The sequence below is a fragment of the Papio anubis genome, chromosome 2 (genome assembly GCF_008728515.1).
Source record: "Papio anubis isolate 15944 chromosome 2, Panubis1.0, whole genome shotgun sequence".
NCBI classification, from domain to species: domain Eukaryota; kingdom Metazoa; phylum Chordata; class Mammalia; order Primates; family Cercopithecidae; genus Papio; species Papio anubis.
In genome coordinates, this window is record NC_044977.1 from 119,188,742 (window position 1) to 119,208,659 (window position 19,918).

Below are 19,918 nucleotides of genomic sequence, written 5' to 3' on the forward strand. Positions count from 1 at the left end.
GGAGCCAACAAAAGGTGAAGGAGAGAGCTATTATCCAAGACCTTTTCTAAAAGAAAGAGTTGAATTTTTGAGATGTCAATCTGAAGAATGTCAGAGATAGGTCATAGAATTTAAAAATTAAAAACTTCTTGCATTAAAAATAAGTCAATATTTGTAATAAAATCTTGTTTTAACTAATTAGTTTTGTATTAGTGTATTTTTTAATATTAAAGACCCATCTCTAGAAAGTTTCTTCTTAATCATAGCCAACTGAATTATACAATCCCTTTTTTAAAAAATATTTTTTTACTAAACTTATTATGACTTACATAGACCATTCACAACATGCTTAGACTTTCTGTTTTGTCCTAAATATCCCTCTTTCTTGAACAACAAGGCCATTTTATTTTAGGACAAAAATTCATATGTGGGTTTATTTCTGAGCTCTATGTCCTGTTTCATTGGTCTATTGTGTTTTTATGCTAGTACCATACTGTTTTGATTGCTATAGCTTTGTAATATAGTCTAAAATCAAACTGTGATGTCTCCAGCTCTATTCTCTCTCAAGATTGCTTTGGCTATGTGTGGTCTTTTGTAGATCTATGCACATTTAGGATTATGTGTTCTATTTCTGTGAAAAATGCCATTGAACTTTTGATAGGAATTGCCCTGAGTCTATAGATTGCTTTGGGTAGACATTTTAACAACATTAAATCTCCTGATTTATGATTATAGGATACCTTTTTATTTAGTTGTGTGTTCAATTTCTTTCATTAATATTTTATAGTTTTTAGTATACAGATCTTTCACATTCTTGCTTAAATTTATCTTAAATATTTTATTCTTTTTGATGCTGCTGTAAATAGGATTGTTTGTTGTTAATGTATAGAAACATAGCTGGTTTTTGTATGTTGAACTTGCATCCTGCAGCTTTACTGAATGTATCCTTTCTAACATTTTTTTAATGGAATCATTAGGGTATCTATATATAAGGTCATGTCATCTGCAAACACAGTCAATTTTGCTTTTTTCTTTATGATCTGGATTTTTAAAATTTCTTTTTCTTGCCTAATTGCTCTGGCTAGGACTTCCAGTACTAGTTGAATAGAAGTAGTGAGAGTGGGCACCCTTGTCTTGTTCCTATGAACAATTTTCAAAATTTTGGATTGGCATGAAAATTGGCTGGTGCTACCTACAGCCATAACTTCAGTTATAATGTCAAGATATTTCCATTTATTAATTCAAAAACAATTGTTCAGTACCTATTATGTGCCAGACCTGCATATCAAGAGCATATAGGATACAGTGGTAAATAACAGAGAAATATCAACTATTCACATATCAAACTTTCCATTTTAGCGTACAGGGTGGAACAAGAACCTGCTCCCCCTTTGTTGAAACTTAAGTTTATGTGTCCATTCTGGATAAGTCTTGCAGAAAGTTTGATGAACACTGTCAAGGATGTACAGAGCAGGGTAAAGCTTAGGCACAGGTCGAGGGCTTGAAGTGTCAGGTGGTACTCTTTGTAGTGTGGTATGTCCACATAGGCTAATGGGAATTTTGCATATGGATAAGGAAAGGTAACTGCATATCCAAGGTAATTAGTCCCTGCAATCCCTGAAAATGAATAGAAGCAATATGGGCTCAGGAGATCAGATTCCAAGGCTACTGCAAAATGGAGTGGACATTCCATAATGCTCAGAATCCAAAGGTGAAAGTAGCTTCCCACTGAAAATAAAGCAAAAATAAATTGTTACTGTGGAGACAAAATATTTCAAAACCTTCTTAGCAATATGAAGAAAAAACAAGAGATGCTGGCTATGAATCTCTCCTATTGGAAAATGAGGGAGAAATCGATCACGACCTTCTCTTTATATTTTCATTTTCCCTTGAATATGTTCCTTGTATTTTCATTTTCTTTTCTTTTCTTTTTTCACTTTTTATTTTAAGTACCAGGATACATGTGCAGGATGTGCAGGTTTGTTACACAGGTTAATGTGTGCCACAGCGATTTGCTGCACAGATCAACCTATCACGTAGGTATGAAGCCCAGCACCCATTAGCTATTCTTCCTGATGCTCTCCCTCCTGCAGTCCTTCATTTTCAATCTACACCACAGGAGAATAATATATCAGCCAACTGGGGCAAAATTTAAATTAGTTCAATTCAACAAACATTTATTTATATATTTCCCATCACATGGAGGCAACTAGTCTGGGTTGGGAAAAACAAAGATGAGTGAACAAAATCCCTGCTCAAGGTTCTTGCTATTCAGCTACTCAGGATGTGGTCCATCCAGTAGCACTGACATCCCCTGGGAGCCTGGCAGACATGCAGAATCTCAGGCCTCACCCAGATCTACTGAATCAGAATCTGCATTTTAACCAGATCTCTAGTTGATTTACATATACATTTAAGTTTGAGAAGCCCTGCATTAACCATTGCAATAAAATCTATAATCAGATAATGTAGTCTTTCTGTATCATGGGATTATCTGGTTTTATGCAGTTGAAATGCAAGATAGCATAGACTTTTCATCCTTTTTTAGAAGGAGAGGTACCAAGAAGATTGGAAAGAGACCTCAGATTAAGGAGTTGAGAATTAAAAATATATTACTAAAAGCAGAGAAACCTATAGATCCATTTCTTCAAAATGAAATTTAGGAGCACTAGCACTGGCTCCGTCCTCCCCAAATACAATAATCATCACAGGAACTTGTAGAAAATATTTGGAGCAGGGATCAGATAAAAATTATTCAGGGCTGGGCGCAGTGGCTAATGCCTGTAATCCCAGCACTTTGGGAGACTGAGGTGGGTGGATCATCTGAGGTCAGGAGTTCAAGACCAGCCTGGCCAACATGACGAAAGCCTGTCTGTACTAGAAATATAAAAATTAGCTGGGCATGGTGGTGTGCACCTGTAGTCCCAGCTACTTGGGAGGCTGAGGCAGGAGAATCACTTGAACCTGGGAGGCGGAGGTTGTAGTGAGCCGAGATCATGCTACTGCACTCCAGCCTGGGTGACAGAGTAAAACTCCGTCTCCAAAAAAAAAAAATTCATTTAAAACAGAGTTTATTACTGAAATCCATTGTAGCATGGCATCAATTAGACCAAATTCAATTCTAATTGGATGTCATATTTTTTTATGTTCCATCCTGAACTTAATAGTGATTTGACTTTCAAAGCCACTCTACCATCCTACTTGGCATCTGTATATTTACCAGGTACCTCTGGGTCCACTCTCTGTAAGCCAACAGTAGAAGCACACCAGTTGTGATGGCCTGCGACAAGAAAATGCAAAAATAAACATCCACCACAGAAGGTGCCTCTGGAAAGAATTCAATCTGTCTCACAGTTTGACAACTTCATCACGAACTTGAAGGAACAGCAAACGACTCAGTGGATTGATGGCTCTGATTTCCTCCTCATCCATGGAAAAAAACTGTGATGATGAGGAAAGTAAGCCTTTAGTGTCATAAAGACGTGATTTATATAAGCTCATTTTTTGATTCTCTATGTTGCCTTTGCCATCAGAATCACCCCCTCCACTACTGTAAGGTGTCACCACGATAATGGTTTGGTTTTATAACCCTTGCCATATGTTTTATTTGATTAATTGTCTTTTGTTCACCTTTCACACAAACTGATGAAACTGTAAATGGAAGGAACCAGAATGGAAACTTGTCACAAAACCCTGAAGCGACTTGCTCTTTTGCTATTTGTTTTCTTTTGAGATTCCACAGCCTCAGCCTGCTGGTAGGATCCAAATATATGATCCCCTTTTCTCAAATAACAAAGATTATCATTAGAATGAATGCATGATGTGGCATTTATTGTTCTGGGTACAGTGGTGTCCAGCCTTTCAAAAGAGAGTTTTTCTTTATAGTCTCTGTTGAAGGAAAAAGGCCCAAAGTGTGGAATGAAAATAGTTAAACAAAAGAGGGAATAGTGTCACCAGAATTTAGCAGTAGATAATGGAAAAAAAATATTCCTGGGCTCTTTGATTCAGCAACAGGTCTCATGGAGGAGACCTTTGTGGTCACTGAGACTGGAAATAACTTATTCTTAATCCCGTGTATCATTTTTTCTTGGTTAATGACTCTTTTGAGGTTGAGAGAGAAAGAGGAAGAGATGTGCCTAAAATAAGATATAGAATATGGACAGCTCCAAATATAGTACAAGTTAGCTTTTGACAGAGAAATAAGCATGACTATATGTACACAATCTACAAAGTTAAGGAGGAAAAAAAAATCAGCATTTTTACCAACATGGTTTTGTGGTATGCTGCTTTTGTAGCAGCTGGATCTGGCATATTTACTGTTTTGAGACTTAGCTTTTTCATTTTCCTGGCATATTTTATTTTGAATGTTGGATTTAGAGAATTTGAGAGACAGGGAAACACACACACACACACACACACACACACACACTTCTCATGTAGCTGAGCCTACAATTCCAGACTTGGCATCGCCATACCATAAAATTCCCAGGGATAAAAACAGAACCATCTGTAGTCAAAAGAGGTTCCTGGCTTGATTCTGCAAGAGGAAAGTTTCCAAGGGACCCTATGGAGGGTGAGCCAGCATAAATAGTACAAGAAAACAAAAGAATTATTAAGAGCAACTGTAACACCGGTGCTGTGGGGTAAGCCTGGGGCTTTCTCTGCTTTGGGAAGCATGGCCCTCAATTGACACATCACTGCTCTGTAAGACAGAGAAACACTGAAGCCAGATAAGCAAGGGAGACAGGCTCATGCCCCTCTGCTGGTTTAACTCTGAGTAGATAGCTGACATTATCAGATGCTGAGATTCCAGGTTGCCTTAACTACTTTGGCATGAGCTGTTTCTTTCCTTTCAAAAAGTTGAAAAATACTGCAGAATTTCAGTTGCCTGTTATTTTTGTAGCTGCCAGCTTGAATTTTGCTTTGTTTACATAAAACTTTGAAAAAGATCTTTCATGGAGTAGGCTGAGTATGAATGCCTTCAGTAACTTGTTAAATCTACCCTGCAAATGGAAAGGTGGCTCAAGAGGTTAGCGCACCCATCTTTATTGGTGCTCCCCGCCAGACGTGGGAGATAGAATAGAGCTATTTTCCCCAAGATGCACAGATTTCCCCTTTTCTTTCTTCCATTTCTTTTTGAAAATTACATTTTTAGATACAGAGGAGAAAAGAATGAAAAAGGAAGAGATTTGAGGGTAGGCAGGACAAGTCAAGGGGAAGAGAAAATGTGAGAGAGGGAGAGTCTGAAGGGGAATAGTTGGCTGAAGAGGAGGCCAGGTTGTGAGGAAGGGGAGAGTGGAGGCTGTGCCCAGCAGTGAGTGCGGAAAGAAGAGAGGGCCTCCATCCTGCACTCGCCTCCCTCAGCTCTCCTTGACATGCTGCTGCCTTGCTTTCTGGGCACATCCAGGGGTATCAGTTGGGTTTTGCAACAATTGCTGCTAACACTTCGATTGCATGATAATTATGAACTCTCCCACTAAATCTTTAAATTGCCTAAGTAGAGGCAATTGCCTAAGTTCCCAGAAGTAGATGAATTGAAGGAATCAGGGAGCCCTCACAATAGAAATAGAAACTTTTAGAGGTATCATATTAATATGGGATAATTTATTCACTTACAAGTATCTGTTACGAGTCTACTGCAAACAAGCAATTTGCTAGGTACTATGCTGATAAAGTAACAATAAATGTTTACATGTATTGAGTGAGTGTTTAATATATGTTGAACACGTCACACATGCCAGCTCATTTAATCCTCACAATGACCTTATCATGTAGATATCCTCCCACTTTTAAAATGAGGCACAGAAAGGCTAAATAAGATGAGCAAGATCCCAAAATAGTAATTGTACAAATAGTAGTTTTGACTGTCACTGGAATTTACAGTTTGGGTGTAAAAATAGTGCACATAAGAGAATGGCTACAACACTAGGCAAGAAGGATGAATGTTTTCTACATGAGAAGAGCTCAGGGATAAGGTATCACTTACAAGGGAAACGTCGATGATGAAGGCACCATGGAGAAATAGGATCTGAAGTCGGTTTAAGGATGGATGTGATTTCAATGGGAGGTGACAGAGGGAGGGCAGCTTAGGCTGTGGGAGCAGCGTGTGCAAAGGTGGGGAAGTGGCTGTCATGCTTAGGGAGCAGTGAGTGAGAAGTCCACACTGAAAGGAGGGTCAGTTCTTGGCAGAGACGAGTAGAAAACGAGGATTGAAAGCCAGGTAATACCAGAGTTAGGAGGACCTCACAATGCAGGCTAGCCCATCTGAACTTTGTTTAGGGACAATGAAGCAACATGAAAGCTTTTTGAAGGAGCTGTAGCCTAACTACTGAAGGGGTTTAGAAAGATGAGCCAGTTGTGTGCACACGAGATTGGAATAAAGGGAGGCCTAGAAGTCTCTGTAGAACCCTGGTCTTCAGATTTATTTTTTCAGCTCTAGCCACAATAACTAATACATTTCACATCATAGCTATAAATATTTTTATGATGCATAATGAGGGTTACATATTATTTTGGTCAGATATAAAAAATGTGATGCATTCTAATACTATCTATTCCATTCCATTCCATTCCATTCCTCCATGCCACGCCATGCCACTCCACTCCACTGCATTCCATTCCTATTCTATTCCTATTCTTCTATTTCTATTCTATTCTATTCTATTCTATTCTATTCTGTTCTATTCTATTCTATTCTATTCTATTCTATTCTATGCATTTATTGTAAATGCCGCTAGCTACTCAATAGATTTATTTTATAATTCATTAATGGATAGATTCCCACAGTTTGACTATCAAAGTTACCTAGGCATAAAATTTGAGTAGTGATGGGAAGTGGTGAGGGGAGGGTGGTATACAGTGAGAAGGAAAAAGAAGAAATGCATAGGGATACGCCTTGTAGGAAAAATTAAAGTTACATGGCAACTGATTGGAATGGGGCTGATGTTGGGCTGCTTTAGGGCATTGCTGCCTGCAGTGTGGTCCTAGGACCAGCAGCATGGGCATCCTCTAGTAACTTGTTAGACATGCAGACTCTCAGGCCCCACCCCAGACCTGCTGAATTAGAACCTGCATTTCATCAAGATCTCCTAATGATTTGTATGCATGTTAGTTTGAGAAGGGCTAGTTCAGAGGAACAGGTTGAGTCAAAATCACTCCAGTGTTTGAAATTGAGTTACCAAGACAATGACAGGGAAGTTGGAGAAGAAAAAAAATGGTTTTGGTGACAAGATGATTAATTTGATTTTAGACAAACTGGCCTTAAAGCAGCTTTGGATATCTAAGTGGAAAAATGGACCATTGACATAGATTCTTTGCTTGATCAAACTGTAGTCAGGTTCCTGAACCTTCTCCTAGGCCCATCTGTGTACTTCCTTGTAAATTCCAGTTTGAGCACAAGAACCCTGCTGAGTCAGTTTAGCAAGAACACCCCCTAGCCTTGATAACTGATCACCCTCTATAACTAGTTAGATTTCTCCTCCTCCCCGATCCCCAAAGTGATGTCTGATCACCCTGGCCTGTCTTCAGCAAGAAAACTGTTAGGTCGGTATAGCCACAATCCCCCTTGTCCCTGATATTTCCTGTTAGTAATTTTCCATCCACTGACTTTCACCCTGCTTCTCAGCTATAAATTCCCATTTGCTTGTGCTGTATTTGGACTTGAACTTTGTTCTATATTGATGTCTCTTTTTCCCTATTGCAATAATCCTGAATAAAATTTGCTTTTATTGCTTTAACTAACTGTCCAGCTCTGGTTTTTCTTTGACACCATCAGGCAGTTGGAAGTCATGCAACTGTGGAAGCTGTAGGAAGCTGTAACAGACGTGCATGGTCATGTAATCAAGCCCCTTCTCTAACCGTTGAGGAAGGGGCAGAACTTCCGTTGGGGAAGACTGCAAAACTAAGTCTAGCGTGACCTTTCTCCCAAATTCCCTTCTCTAAGCAGGGCTCTGGGTGCAGTGCTGCGCTTGCCATTGGCCAAGTCACTGGGCTCTCCAGTCCTCAGGGCCTGTGTTTAAACTCATTGTACTCCAGTCTTTTCATCAGAACTTGTTCTACAAGCCATGTTTTCTAGAATTAATAGAGCTCATTCCTTAAGGTACTATGATCTCCTCGCTGAATACTTTCTAGCAGCTGATGCTTTAAATAACCTACCTCCAAAATTCTAGGAAAATTGCTTGTCATATAAATGTCAAAATGGAACTAGGGAGTCTGAGGACCAATCTATATGAAGTACTTAGAGACTCTTGAATGAAAGGCTTTGAAAAAATTCAAAGTACTGTATCATATGCAAAAATCTCTCTCTTACAAGTCTCCAAGGAAATATGGAGTCATCTGCAAAAGGAAATGTCGATATGGTTGAAATGTACAAATCTTGTCACTGGAGGAAGATATACTTTGGAGGCAAGTTAAGAAGTGATTGGTAAGGAAGGTTGTGGAATGAGTCAGAGACCATTTGAAGTTCACCCTGATCAGACAGAACCATGGTTCAGTAGGAAACTCACTAGGAAAAAAAAATAACGTTGGTCCAAATTTAGACATTATTGAAATACTGAGCATTTGTATTACTTTCCTTCGCATGAGGATTCTTTCCTGCCCTAGTATAATATAAACACCACCCTGACCTTTAGTCCTTGCAACCTAATTGGTATGCAACTGTATAAGAACTTTTGTACCAACGGAATGGAGGGCATGAGATTCATTCACTCATTCAACAATATTTATTGAACAATATTTATTGAACACATAGTATGTAATTCCCTTTGTTCCAAGTTCTTCACATATGGCAGTAAACATTATAGAAAAAACAATCCCTGCCCTTCTACAATATACATTTGTTAGAGGAGAGGGGAATGCACAAACAATAAATTTAAAAAATTATATAGTATCTTATATGCTAATAAGTGCTACGGGAAAAAAATAGAGCAGGGTATCAGAGATTGGGAACACCCGTTGGGGTCAGGGAATTACAACTGCAAACAGTGTAACGGGAGCAAACCGTTGTAAAAAAAAAAAAGTGATGTTTGATAAAGAATTAATCAAGAATTGAAGGAGGCTAGAGAGTGAGCCAAGTTCAGGAAGAGGCTTTAGGCGGAGGTCCTGAGGCACAAACACATCATGGCGTGTTTGAAAACTGCAAGGAGCCAGTGTGATGGGAGAGAAGTGAGCTAAGGGAAGAGTGGTAGGAGATGAAGTCCAGGAAGTTAACAGGATGGAGAACTCAGCAGGTTACGAGGGAATAGGATAGGAAAGTGAGGCGGGTGACACAGGATTAAGAACAAAGGGCTTGAGCACAGAGAAGGCACAAATGAAAGGCATGGTATTAACTAGCATTTGAGGAGGGCTTTAAAATTGCAAAGCTCTTTATTACACAATCTTTGTTTAAATTGTGTTCATTCTCATTGTGCATCTTAGGGTTAGACAGTTTTGCATGTGGGCTCTTTTTATCTGTAAAATTCCCCATTTTACAGATAAAGGGAATGAGGAACTGGCTGGCAGAGGGTCCTGCTTTTGACCTCCTACCAAGAACATCAAAGTCAGGACTTGAAAACAGGTCCGCTTCTCTAAATCCTTTATCTCTGACTCCATTTCCTGATGCTGCCACCTCTGAAATCAAATAGTCAGTCACCAATTAACTATGTGCTGGAGACATATCATATCATTTCTCTGGGCCTAACTGGTAAAAATAGATGTTTGACCTAGAACATGATTACATTCAATCATCTGTAATCTTAATCAAAATCACTAATATTTGTTGAATGTATTATGTTAGAGTCTGCAAGGATAGGCAAAGAGCTGTAACAAAAGAATGTAGGGTTGAACTCTAATCATGATATTGTTAAACTTTGTGAAATTAGACTTTGAAATAGAAAATATCAGAATATGTTTCACATAGAGGGTAAGTACTATTTTGAGAAACTTTTGTTTTACAGATATATAAACATCTACGATACATATATATGTATAATAGATGTCTATTATAAACATCTACTATACATATCTATTTATCTAGAGAGAAGAATGTAGATGTATTTATGTACATTCTGGGTCCTCACCTACAATATTTTTCTGACTCTGAGTCACCAAAAATAATTTTGGAAGCTGCTTCAATAAATGTAACTGCCATCTCTGCATTCCTGTAGAACTTTAACAACTATTTCTTTGAATGAATTATGGTTTCAGGCAGGTGTTGAAGAAAAGAAGGGAAGATCATGATTGGGGTGATAGATGCAAAAGAATGTATTGAAAAAGAAAAAAAACAGAGAAAGAGAAACATAACCCTATGCTTTCCTCATTCCATCCACTCTCCCATCATCCCACTGGCCTCCATCTATCTGCACACATTCATCAAACCCCACTAGACTAAGTTTCTTTAAGATGAATACCTTGTTGGATCCTTCATTGTAACTCAAGGACATAGTGGGCTATTCATAAATATATATCTAATAAGTAGATTAAAACTTATATTTCCTGAGGACTAGTTTTTAGGTGGTATCCTAGTTAAAGTTTTAACTTTTTAAAGATTTAAGATACTCTCTCACACAAGAGTGACTACATTTTGTTTGTTTGTTTGTTTTGAGACGGAGTCTTGCTCTGTCGCCCAGGCTAGAGTGCAGTGGTGTGATCTCTGCTCACTGCAACCTCTGCCTCCTAGGTTCATGTGATTCTCCTGCCTCAGTCTCCTGAGTAGCTGGGATTACAGGTGCATGCCACCACACCCAGCTAATTTTTGTATTTTTTAGTAGAGAGGGGGTTTCACCATGTTGGTCAGGCTGGTCTCGAACTCCTGACCTCGTGATCCCCCCCCCCCCCCGCCAGCTTCCTAAAGTACTGGGATTACAGGCATGAGCCACCATGCCCGGCCAAGTCGCTACATTTTAATAGAAGACTCCTTAAGATCAAAAAGCTTCAAAATTGCATTCTCCAGTCTCCAGTGGTGTCAGGCATCACAGGAATCAATGAGAGAAGGATTTGTTGGACAGGTGCGTCTCTGTAACTTGTCTTAAATCATACCAGCATGGAAGCCAGTTACTCCTAAGACTAGATGTGCTTTTTTTTTTTTTTTTTTTTTTCGGTTGGAGAGTTAAGGAACCAGGCCAATCGTTTATGTGTGCAATGATTCAATGAGCATACACGGAGTACTACTACTTAGTGTCAGACACTGTACTTGGCACACGTACTTTCCTAGTGAATTGTTAAGTCCATCTTGAATTATTGAATTATTTGAGTTATTTTCAAATAATTGAAAATTATTGAGCTATTTTCAGTTCAAACAGTTGCATGCAAGAGAAAGGTGGAAAAACAAATATTTGGGGTTTGTACATTTTGGGGCCATGTACATCTTAGTGTTTGCAATGAAAGCATTAGTTTGAAAGTTATTTTACTTTGTTCTCTATTTTAAAATTACGTTTCAAGGTTTATGTTTTTTTCTAAATTCAAAATTCAAATTTCAAAAGATTCTAATTTCTTAGCATATCAAGATAACAGGATTAAAATAACTTTTTAAGAATTTCTTGAGCAGCATGTCATTAAAGATACATAATATACATGTATACATGATAAAATAATATTACGACAATTTTTATACTTAAAAAATGCAATTCATAGAAATCAATGTTCCAAGGCGGATTCTGATTTTTTGTGGAATTTTGACTTCTTTGTATTGTTAGAACAATTTAAAAGGACATGTTCTTCTGTTTCCCCTTTCCCTCCCACCTTCCTTTATTTTCTCAATACATTTCATAAACTATTTTCATACCAAAGCTCCATTCCAGATGGGACAAGCAATCCGAACACTCCATCCCATGAACCAAGGCTTGTAAGAAAAGACAGGGAAGAAAGCAATAACTCCAGAGCAGACACTGAGGCTCCCCAGAGTGACGAGAATCCGGCCAGCAGCCTGGTAGAGGCCCTTCATTTTCCTCGGTGGCTGGGGGCCTTGGTCTCAAAGATGTTTTGTTACCAAAACATGAGAGTATGACAGGCCTCAGTAAATAGAAGTTTCTTAGAGACAGTAGCCACGACACATATGAACTGTTGATCTACTTGGAAACAAGATTCTATTTGTTTTACCAAAGATGAAATGTACTCAAATAATCCTTGGCATAAATTTGACACAATAAATTCTAATAACAATTTATTTAAGAGAAAGAGAGAAAAAAAAATTATTCCTTGCTTTGGATTGCTGCCTTGATTCCCTTCATTCTGCCCTGTCCTGGGGAGTGACCACTTCCTGGCTTAATCAGATTCAAAGGCTTGCTGACTGAGCTAATTGTTTCTCATCTCAACCTGCCTAGTGGTTCCAGCATAAAGCCAACATCCTTTGTGTACAATAGATCCACATTCCCAGCACAATTTCCCACAAAACAAAGTAAAAATAAGCACCCTGATCACTTTTCATTATATTTAATTTAAATGATTTCAAGCAAAAGCAAGACCTTCACCTCCTTTCAAAGTTTAATTCCACTACAATTCTTTTTGATAAAGATTTTTGATATGGATTCATTCCCAAATGGGCATGAACTTTATTATGGAGCTTTGCATTGTTTTCACTAAACCAGTTGCACTTTATTTTATTATTAATCTAATTTTCAAATAAAGTACGCTGATGGAAATGTATGCATTTATAAAATAAAATAAACTTTGAGGAGTAATTTATCAGTTGAATAAAATGCTGATCCCCATTCTTTCTTGAATCATAATTCTGATTTGAGATATTGAACTTAGGTACATTTAGGCAGTTACAAGTCATCTCTTACTTTTTCATGCATTTGAGAAAATGGTGTTATTTAATTTTGACTGATTGGATATATGTATATGTCTGTTTCAAGACAATATCTTAAAAACACAGGTCAGTTTCTGAAGGTATCTGAATAATTTTCCTATTTAACATTAATACATTTTTTCTTTTTACTGAAATAAAATGATGAAAGATAATTTTATGAATGTAAATATGGTGGTTTAGGACATCAATTTTGAATCAGATGGAGCCATGACCTGATTCTGGTGCCACTCTCTACCAGGTTTGTGTCCTTGATCAAGGACAAGTTACTTAACTTTTCTAGGTCTGTCTCTTCATGTGCGAAATGGGAATAAAAATTAGTGTTTATCTCACCAGGGATTTGGTTGAGAGGATTAAATGAGCCAAAATCAGAAATGCCTAGCCCGGAGTTTAGCATAACAAAGGTGTTCAGAAAGTTACTCTTATTACATTCCACCTTTGGGGTCCTTGCATCAGGGGACAAAGGTGCAGTCACTGTTGGTTTTTTTAAAATTCATCATCTTATAAGCATTATGTTGAACTCTTTCTGAACAATTTGATAAAAACTCCCAAAGGACCATCCCATGTGTGGTGGAAAGGGAAGCTTCTCTCTGATTCTCTGCTTTTTTTCTTTCTGCCTTTCTATCTTTAATAGCCATTCCACAGTTTGACCCAGATTTTGAAGCAGTTGCATTCCTGGATATACAGAATCCAGGAAACCAGCTCATGCTTTCTGGTACAGCTGCTATTTCCTATCTCCTCTCAACACTGTCGGCTATATTCTCTGATTTTTTTTTTCTAACACCACTAGATAAATTTCACAAGGGCAGAGACCTTGCAAGTCTTCTACATCCCTTAAATATATGAGATATCCGCAACATCTACAACCCTGTCTGCAACACAGCAGATACATATGGTAATAAGTATTTGTTGAATTAGTTGATTAATACATTAAACTTTCCCCTTTGTGTTTGGGCTCCCCTGTCCCCCTAAAGCTGCACAAGTATAGATCCATGTGAATCCACCACCGTCAATGAGTGTTGATGCTAGTTTGTTCCATTGATATGGGGGGAAGGGGTCGAGAGTGAAGAAAGACTTGTTTGTATTAGTATTTGGTTTGAGCTGTTTTGACTTTTTCCTTTACTTTTTATCTCAAGGTTATAGATAGATGGCATGTCAATATGCTGCGGGTCAGATCACTCTCTCCTGTTTGCATGTTTGGAAAACAAAGACTGTTGAAATACTCATGTTAAACAGTACAAAGATGGCAAACAAAGAGAATATTTTTGTTTTAATTTGAAGGGCCTTTTAAGTGCTTGTAACACTCACAGCCTAACCCTGACACTGCTATGTGACTTATAAACCTGAATTTATTAGTGATTAGAGGAGTTGCTGCCACTTAATATAACAAAGAGAAGGAAGAGAGGTAGAATAGGGTTTCTCTCTGTGTGTTTTCCCGCAGGAATCTAGTCACACTAATTTCATTAAAACAAGGACATTTTCAGGGAGAGCAGCTACTAGGAAAGAAAAGAAAAAATCACTGCTTTTGTCTTGGGCATCCTCTCTGATCAGCCATGTCTGTGTTCCCATGGCCTCGCAGCCAGCAAGGCTTATAGGGTCCCTGCTCCCTCTAGTCATCCCATGTGGGATGACTACAAGCTGGGCCTGCAAGTTCTCCTTGGAGGTGGTGGCATCAACGTCTCTGTAGGCTGCTTTGCAGTCCCCACCTTCTCCTCAACCCAGGGGATCCCAGGATCTTGGCTCAGGGAAAAATGCGGTAGCTTCACTAAACTCTTCAAGCCAGTTTTGCCACTGAAAACAAACAGAAAGCCCAAATGGACATTTTTATCCTAATGCTCCCCCCTCCACACCAAACACAAGAAATCACCAATCAATAAATCAGTCAAGCAAAATTGGGCCCCCAAAGAAGTGGAAGAATGTCAGTGACGTGGAGAGAGGGAACCTGATATGAACATTCTCTACCTCTTTAAAATGCATTCCTTCACATGCGAGCCCTAAAAATAACAGCTCTGTGGGTGCTGTAGTCTTGGGATTTTTAAAGTAGGTTTCAAAGCTATGGAAGGAGTTCATTTTTGCCAAGATAAAAGACAATGGAGCTCCAAAAGAGAGATGAAATTGAAATGTTTTCTTTTCCTAGCAGCTTCAGATGACTAGCTTAATTTGTTTATATATTAGAAACGTAGCTTGTGTACTAGAAAGAGTATGAGCTTAGGTGTCAGAAAGACCCAGATATTCAATATTCTATCTGATGCATACAAAAGGAATGAAAAAATTAGAAAAATTAACACTCTGCTAATACCAGTGCAATAAAGCAAAGATCATCAATAGATGTTAAAAACCTTTGGATAAATGGAGAAAAAAATTACAGTGCAAAAGGATATCTCTACAAAGTAGAAATATGGCAGCCACCTTAACCAAGTGATCAAACTTTACATCATCCAAAACAAGACAAGCAGACATCATTGCCTCCTGATACAATACAATGCAAGCACACGCCATCATCTGTGTAGTATTTTTGGCAAAAATATTTTAACCTGAATCTAATTATAAAGAATAATTAGATAAATCCAGATTATAGGGACATTTTGCAAAACACTGGCTTGGACTCTTCAAAATTATTCAAGTCGTAAAAGACGTTTAAAAAGCTACAGGGACAACTGAGGAAGTTTAAGTATGGAGTTTATTTTAGACAATACTAGTATATCAATGTTAAGTACCTTGGGAGGATGATTAGCATTATATTTATATAAGAGAATGTCTCATTGGTGAAACTGGGTGATGTCAGTGCTCTTTACAGTTTTTTCAGGATTTTTGTAGGTTTAATTTATTTTTTAATTTGTAATTTAAATTTTTTAGACACAGTGCCTTGCTCTGTCACTCAAGCTGGAGTGCGGTGGTACAATCATAGCTCACTATAACCTTGAACTCCTGGGCTCAAGCAATCCTCCTGCCTCATCCTTCTGAATAGCTGGGACATTAGGGCCATGCCACAACTGGTTAATGTTTTTAAATTTTTTTTTTTTTTAACGTAGAGATAGGATCTTGCTATGTTGCTTAGGCTAGCCTTGAACTCGTGGCCTCAAGTGATCCTCCAGCCTCAGGCCCCCAAAGTGCTGGGCTTACAGGTGTTAGCCATTTTCTGTAGGGTTGGAAAGGTCAAGATAAAAGTTGAGACAAGAAAAAACAAGATTTAGTTGTATTAACTGCATGAAATAAAAGGCCTGAGTTTTGCTCAGGCATATGGCCATACTGGCTCAATACCCCTGATGATATCGATGAATCTGGAATGTGCAGGAAATGCAAGGCAAAAGCCGCTTTGCCCCTGTGCAGCACCAAACAGAACCTGTCTTCCTAGAATCAGAAAGATGGGACAGATGTGTTAGGTTAGACTGTGAAGGTGCTCCACCTATGCAGACACAATATAGGTATTTTTAAATTTACTTTTGTGTCTTTCCAAATAGTGCAGTTTCTTAACTGGATTTAAAATCTTTCCAATGTTCATCCATAATGCACATTTCCCTTTGCTTTTTACTAGCTATTCAACTTCAACTTTGAGTGAACCCGCTCTTCTTGTGATGGCTTGGGGTTTAAAGAGAACGAAGTTCAATTTTTATCATCCCTAACTGGGAATTGTCAAATTTAATGTCATCCAATCTGCAAAATGTTTGGATGTAAATAGAGATTTGTACATCAGTTTGTACTTACCTAACTCAGATTTTTACTTGCCTTTGGTATATCTGACCTGCAAATATGTTTTTGAAATTATCTGGAATGTATCAGAATTTTCCCATGGTTTTTGAAGCGAAGCACTTAATTGTGTCACCGGCAAACTTGCCCAGCTAGCTGCTGTTTCCCTCTTCCAAGCCTTGCAGCTGCAAGGAAAACCTCTTATTGGCTGACTTGTCCACACCAGGCGGCCTCCCACAGGCTACTGTGGATATTGTCTGCCTTTTGGAGAGGCTACTCCTATCTTGTTTTATCATGGAGATAGAGGAGTCACAGATAGAACTGTCATTGTGACCACAGCTGTGATTGATTGGTGCTTTGGCCACCAAGGAGAGGAAAAGAAACTAAGAAAACAGGAAGAGAGAAACAGTGGGGGTGTCTGGGGAAGAGAGGTGGAGAAAAGATGGAGAGGAAAGAAGAACAACAAGAGAGGAGTCAGAATGTAGAGGAAAACATTCCTGAAGCCAAAAACAGCTTCTTGCGTCACTTACAGATTCAAAGCTCGGGTCTGAACAGAGTTGATTCAGGGACAGAGGAACGATGGAAACCTTGGGCCGTTCATGTACATTTTACAAAAGCTGTTTGTAGGGAGGACAACAGGGAAATAAATAGAGGAAAAAGACAAAAAAGTAGAATGAGAAAAGAGAAACTCTCAGTATTCTAAAACATTCTTAGATGATGCTTGTTTTAAAAACAAGCTTTAGGGATGAACTTCTAAGTCTTCTTAAACAAGGAATGTATATTCATTTAGTTTCTTCTCTTGACATTTTTGAAAAAGAAAAGAACCAAATTGATCCATGAGAAACTAAGCACAGTTTTTGACCCAGTTATACGCATGTAAGAGGCAAAAGGGGAAGAGGAATGATGAAGGTGCATTGCTAAAGCCCTCTACAGTTACTATTATTAGTCCCATTGTAGAGATGGTGAAACTGAGGTTCTGAAATGCTAAATGAAGGTGACACAATTATTAAGTGTCAAATCCTGGTTTTGAACCTGTAAATGCTTGATTCTAAATTTTGTAATTTTTGCTTTTTTCCACTAGATCAGTATTTGGTGTACTATGTCTTTTTAAAAAATATACATACATCTGAGAAATTAACCATGAAGCATACAAAAACCTATAAGGCTATACTCAAACCGAGGACATAAGAGGAATGGGATGATGCTGTGTTTACTTACACCAAGGAGGCTTGATCAGAACTGCTGATTCTGCTTCTAGTTATACACAAAAAAAGAATGGAATAAAGAGATTCTTTACTTTCTCTTAAAAAAAAAATTAGACCGGCCGGGCACGGTGGCTCAAGCCTGTAATCCCAGCACTTTGGGAGGCCGAGACAGGCGGATCACAAGGTCAGGAGATCCAGACCATCCTGGCTAACATGGTGAAACCCCGTCTCTACCAAAAAATACAAAAACTAGCCGGGCGAGGTGGTGGGCGCCTGTAGTCCCAGCTACTCAGGAGGCTGAGGCAGGAGAATGGCGTGGAGGCAGGAGAATGGCGTGAACCCAGGAGGTGGAGCTTGCAGTGAGCTGAGATCTGGCCACTGCACTCCAGCCTGGGCGACAGAGCGAGACTCTGTCTCAAAAAAAAAAAAAAAAAAAAAAAAATTAGACCAAAGGAGAGAGTGATATAAAAGTCCCAGAATATCTATCTAGAGTGTTGCTGTGCATAGTTTTCGGTTTTCCAGTGCTGTATGAGTGGGCTGTTGCCCTTGATGTGGAGATGGACTGGAATGGTTGTCATATGCAAGATTCCTGAGTAGGACAAGGAACAGCCTGCTGCAATAGAAAGAAACTAGGGCTGTATGACCTGGAGTAAATTTAAGCCTCCCGTAATCTCGGTCCTTCTCAGCAAAATGTGAAGGTTGGACTGGATAATTTCCAAGACTCCTTCTGTCTCTACGATTCAATGACTGAAAATAAATCCCAAAGGAGCAAAAATACCTATGTGACCAGATTGCCTGTCCCAAAGAAGGCTTTATCTGTTAGAGCAGACATGCCAACTTGTGTTCCCCTCTATCTGGTATAAGCTGTGGGCACATAATAAGCACTGCACACACTGTGATTTGGCCAGCCGAATTCTTGCTCAAGAGATTTCACCCAGTATTCCTCTAAGGAGGCCTCACTTTGGCCCCAGCAGAACACAAAAAGGCAATAAGTGGGAGCCAGCATCTACCAGCTAAGTAATTAGCAGGTTGTGAGTAACAAATTGGTGACCTCAGTCCAGCTCCTGTTGTCTGTGTCATAAAACAATTAAAACTGGCCAAAAAACACAGCAGATGCCAAGATGGCCAAGGAACAATGGAACATAAAGTCATATCACTCTTGTTACCCATCTTCTTGGAAAGGGATGAAAAGCTGGGGAAAAAACTGGTAATATTTGTAGGCATGGAATTTATGGTGCACATGGAATGGAGAAATGAGAATTCAACAAGGATCTGGTATGGCAGAGAGCTCAAAGGCAAATCCCCATCTACTGGCCAACACTAGGTAGAGGATATCTCTGTAAACCAGTTTCTGATTGGTCAGGAAACAAAGTTCTTTTTCTGTGTTTCCTTTTCTTTCTTTTTCTTTTTTTTTCCTTTTCCTTTTCCTTTTCCTTTTCTTTTTCTCTTTTCTTTTCTTTTCCTTTCTTTCTGAGACGGAGTCTCTGTCACTCAGGCTGGAGTGCAGTGCTTCAATCTCAGTTCACTGCAACCTCCACCTCCCAGGTTCAAGTGATTCTGCTGCCTCAGCCTCCCGAGTAGTTGGGATTACAGGTGTGCACCACCACACCTGGCTAATTTTTATATTGTTAGTAGAGATGGGATTTCACCATGATGGTCAGGCTGGTCTCAAACTCCTGACCTCGTGATCCACCTGCCTCGGCCTCCCAAAGTGCTGAGATTACTGCGCCTGGCTCTGTGTTTTCTAAGCAATGTTAAAAATATTGTGAGCCTCAATTTTCGGTATATTTCAACACATGTAGAAAAGCAAAGTGAGCTAAGGTTGGTACAATTTGGTTCACTTTCTCAACTTCATCCACATCTCTGCTCAAAGATTTTCCCTTACCAATCTCCCCCTCTCCATCCCTTTATCTAGCTTTATGGATCTTCATGGCCTCGTTACCACCTGACTTTATTCTTCATAGCTCTTGGCTTATGTCTTTACTGTGTGTCTTCCCAATTAGAGTAACAGCTCCATGAAGGCAAGGATTTTGTTTTATTCACCACTGCATCCCAGAGCCAAGAACAATGCCTGTGGTCTGTAGTAGATGCATAGAAAGTATTGTTGAGTCAAAGAACTAATGAATGAATGAATGAATGAATGAATGAATGAAACCACTGCTTATCATCACAGTTGTTAGTTTACTTATTTTTAATTTTTTTAATTTTTGTTTTTTGTAGAGATGGGATCTTGCCATGTGCCCAGGCTGGTCTTGAACTCCTGGCT

The 19,918-nt window shown here is 38.9% G+C and overlaps 1 protein-coding gene across 1 annotated transcript; it reads right to left on the reverse strand.

The window, feature by feature from the left end:
* Window positions 1-1,064: 1,064 nt before the first annotated feature.
* TMEM212 (transmembrane protein 212) lies at window positions 1,065-17,798 on the reverse strand. The gene is given in 4 exon segments (XM_017955713.3): window positions 1,065-1,686; window positions 1,689-1,707; window positions 3,200-3,259; window positions 11,738-17,798. Coding segments are annotated over 4 exon segments (615 nt in total). The 5' UTR covers window positions 11,897-17,798; the 3' UTR covers window positions 1,065-1,309.
* Between the last annotated feature and the right edge of the window lie 2,120 nt (window positions 17,799-19,918).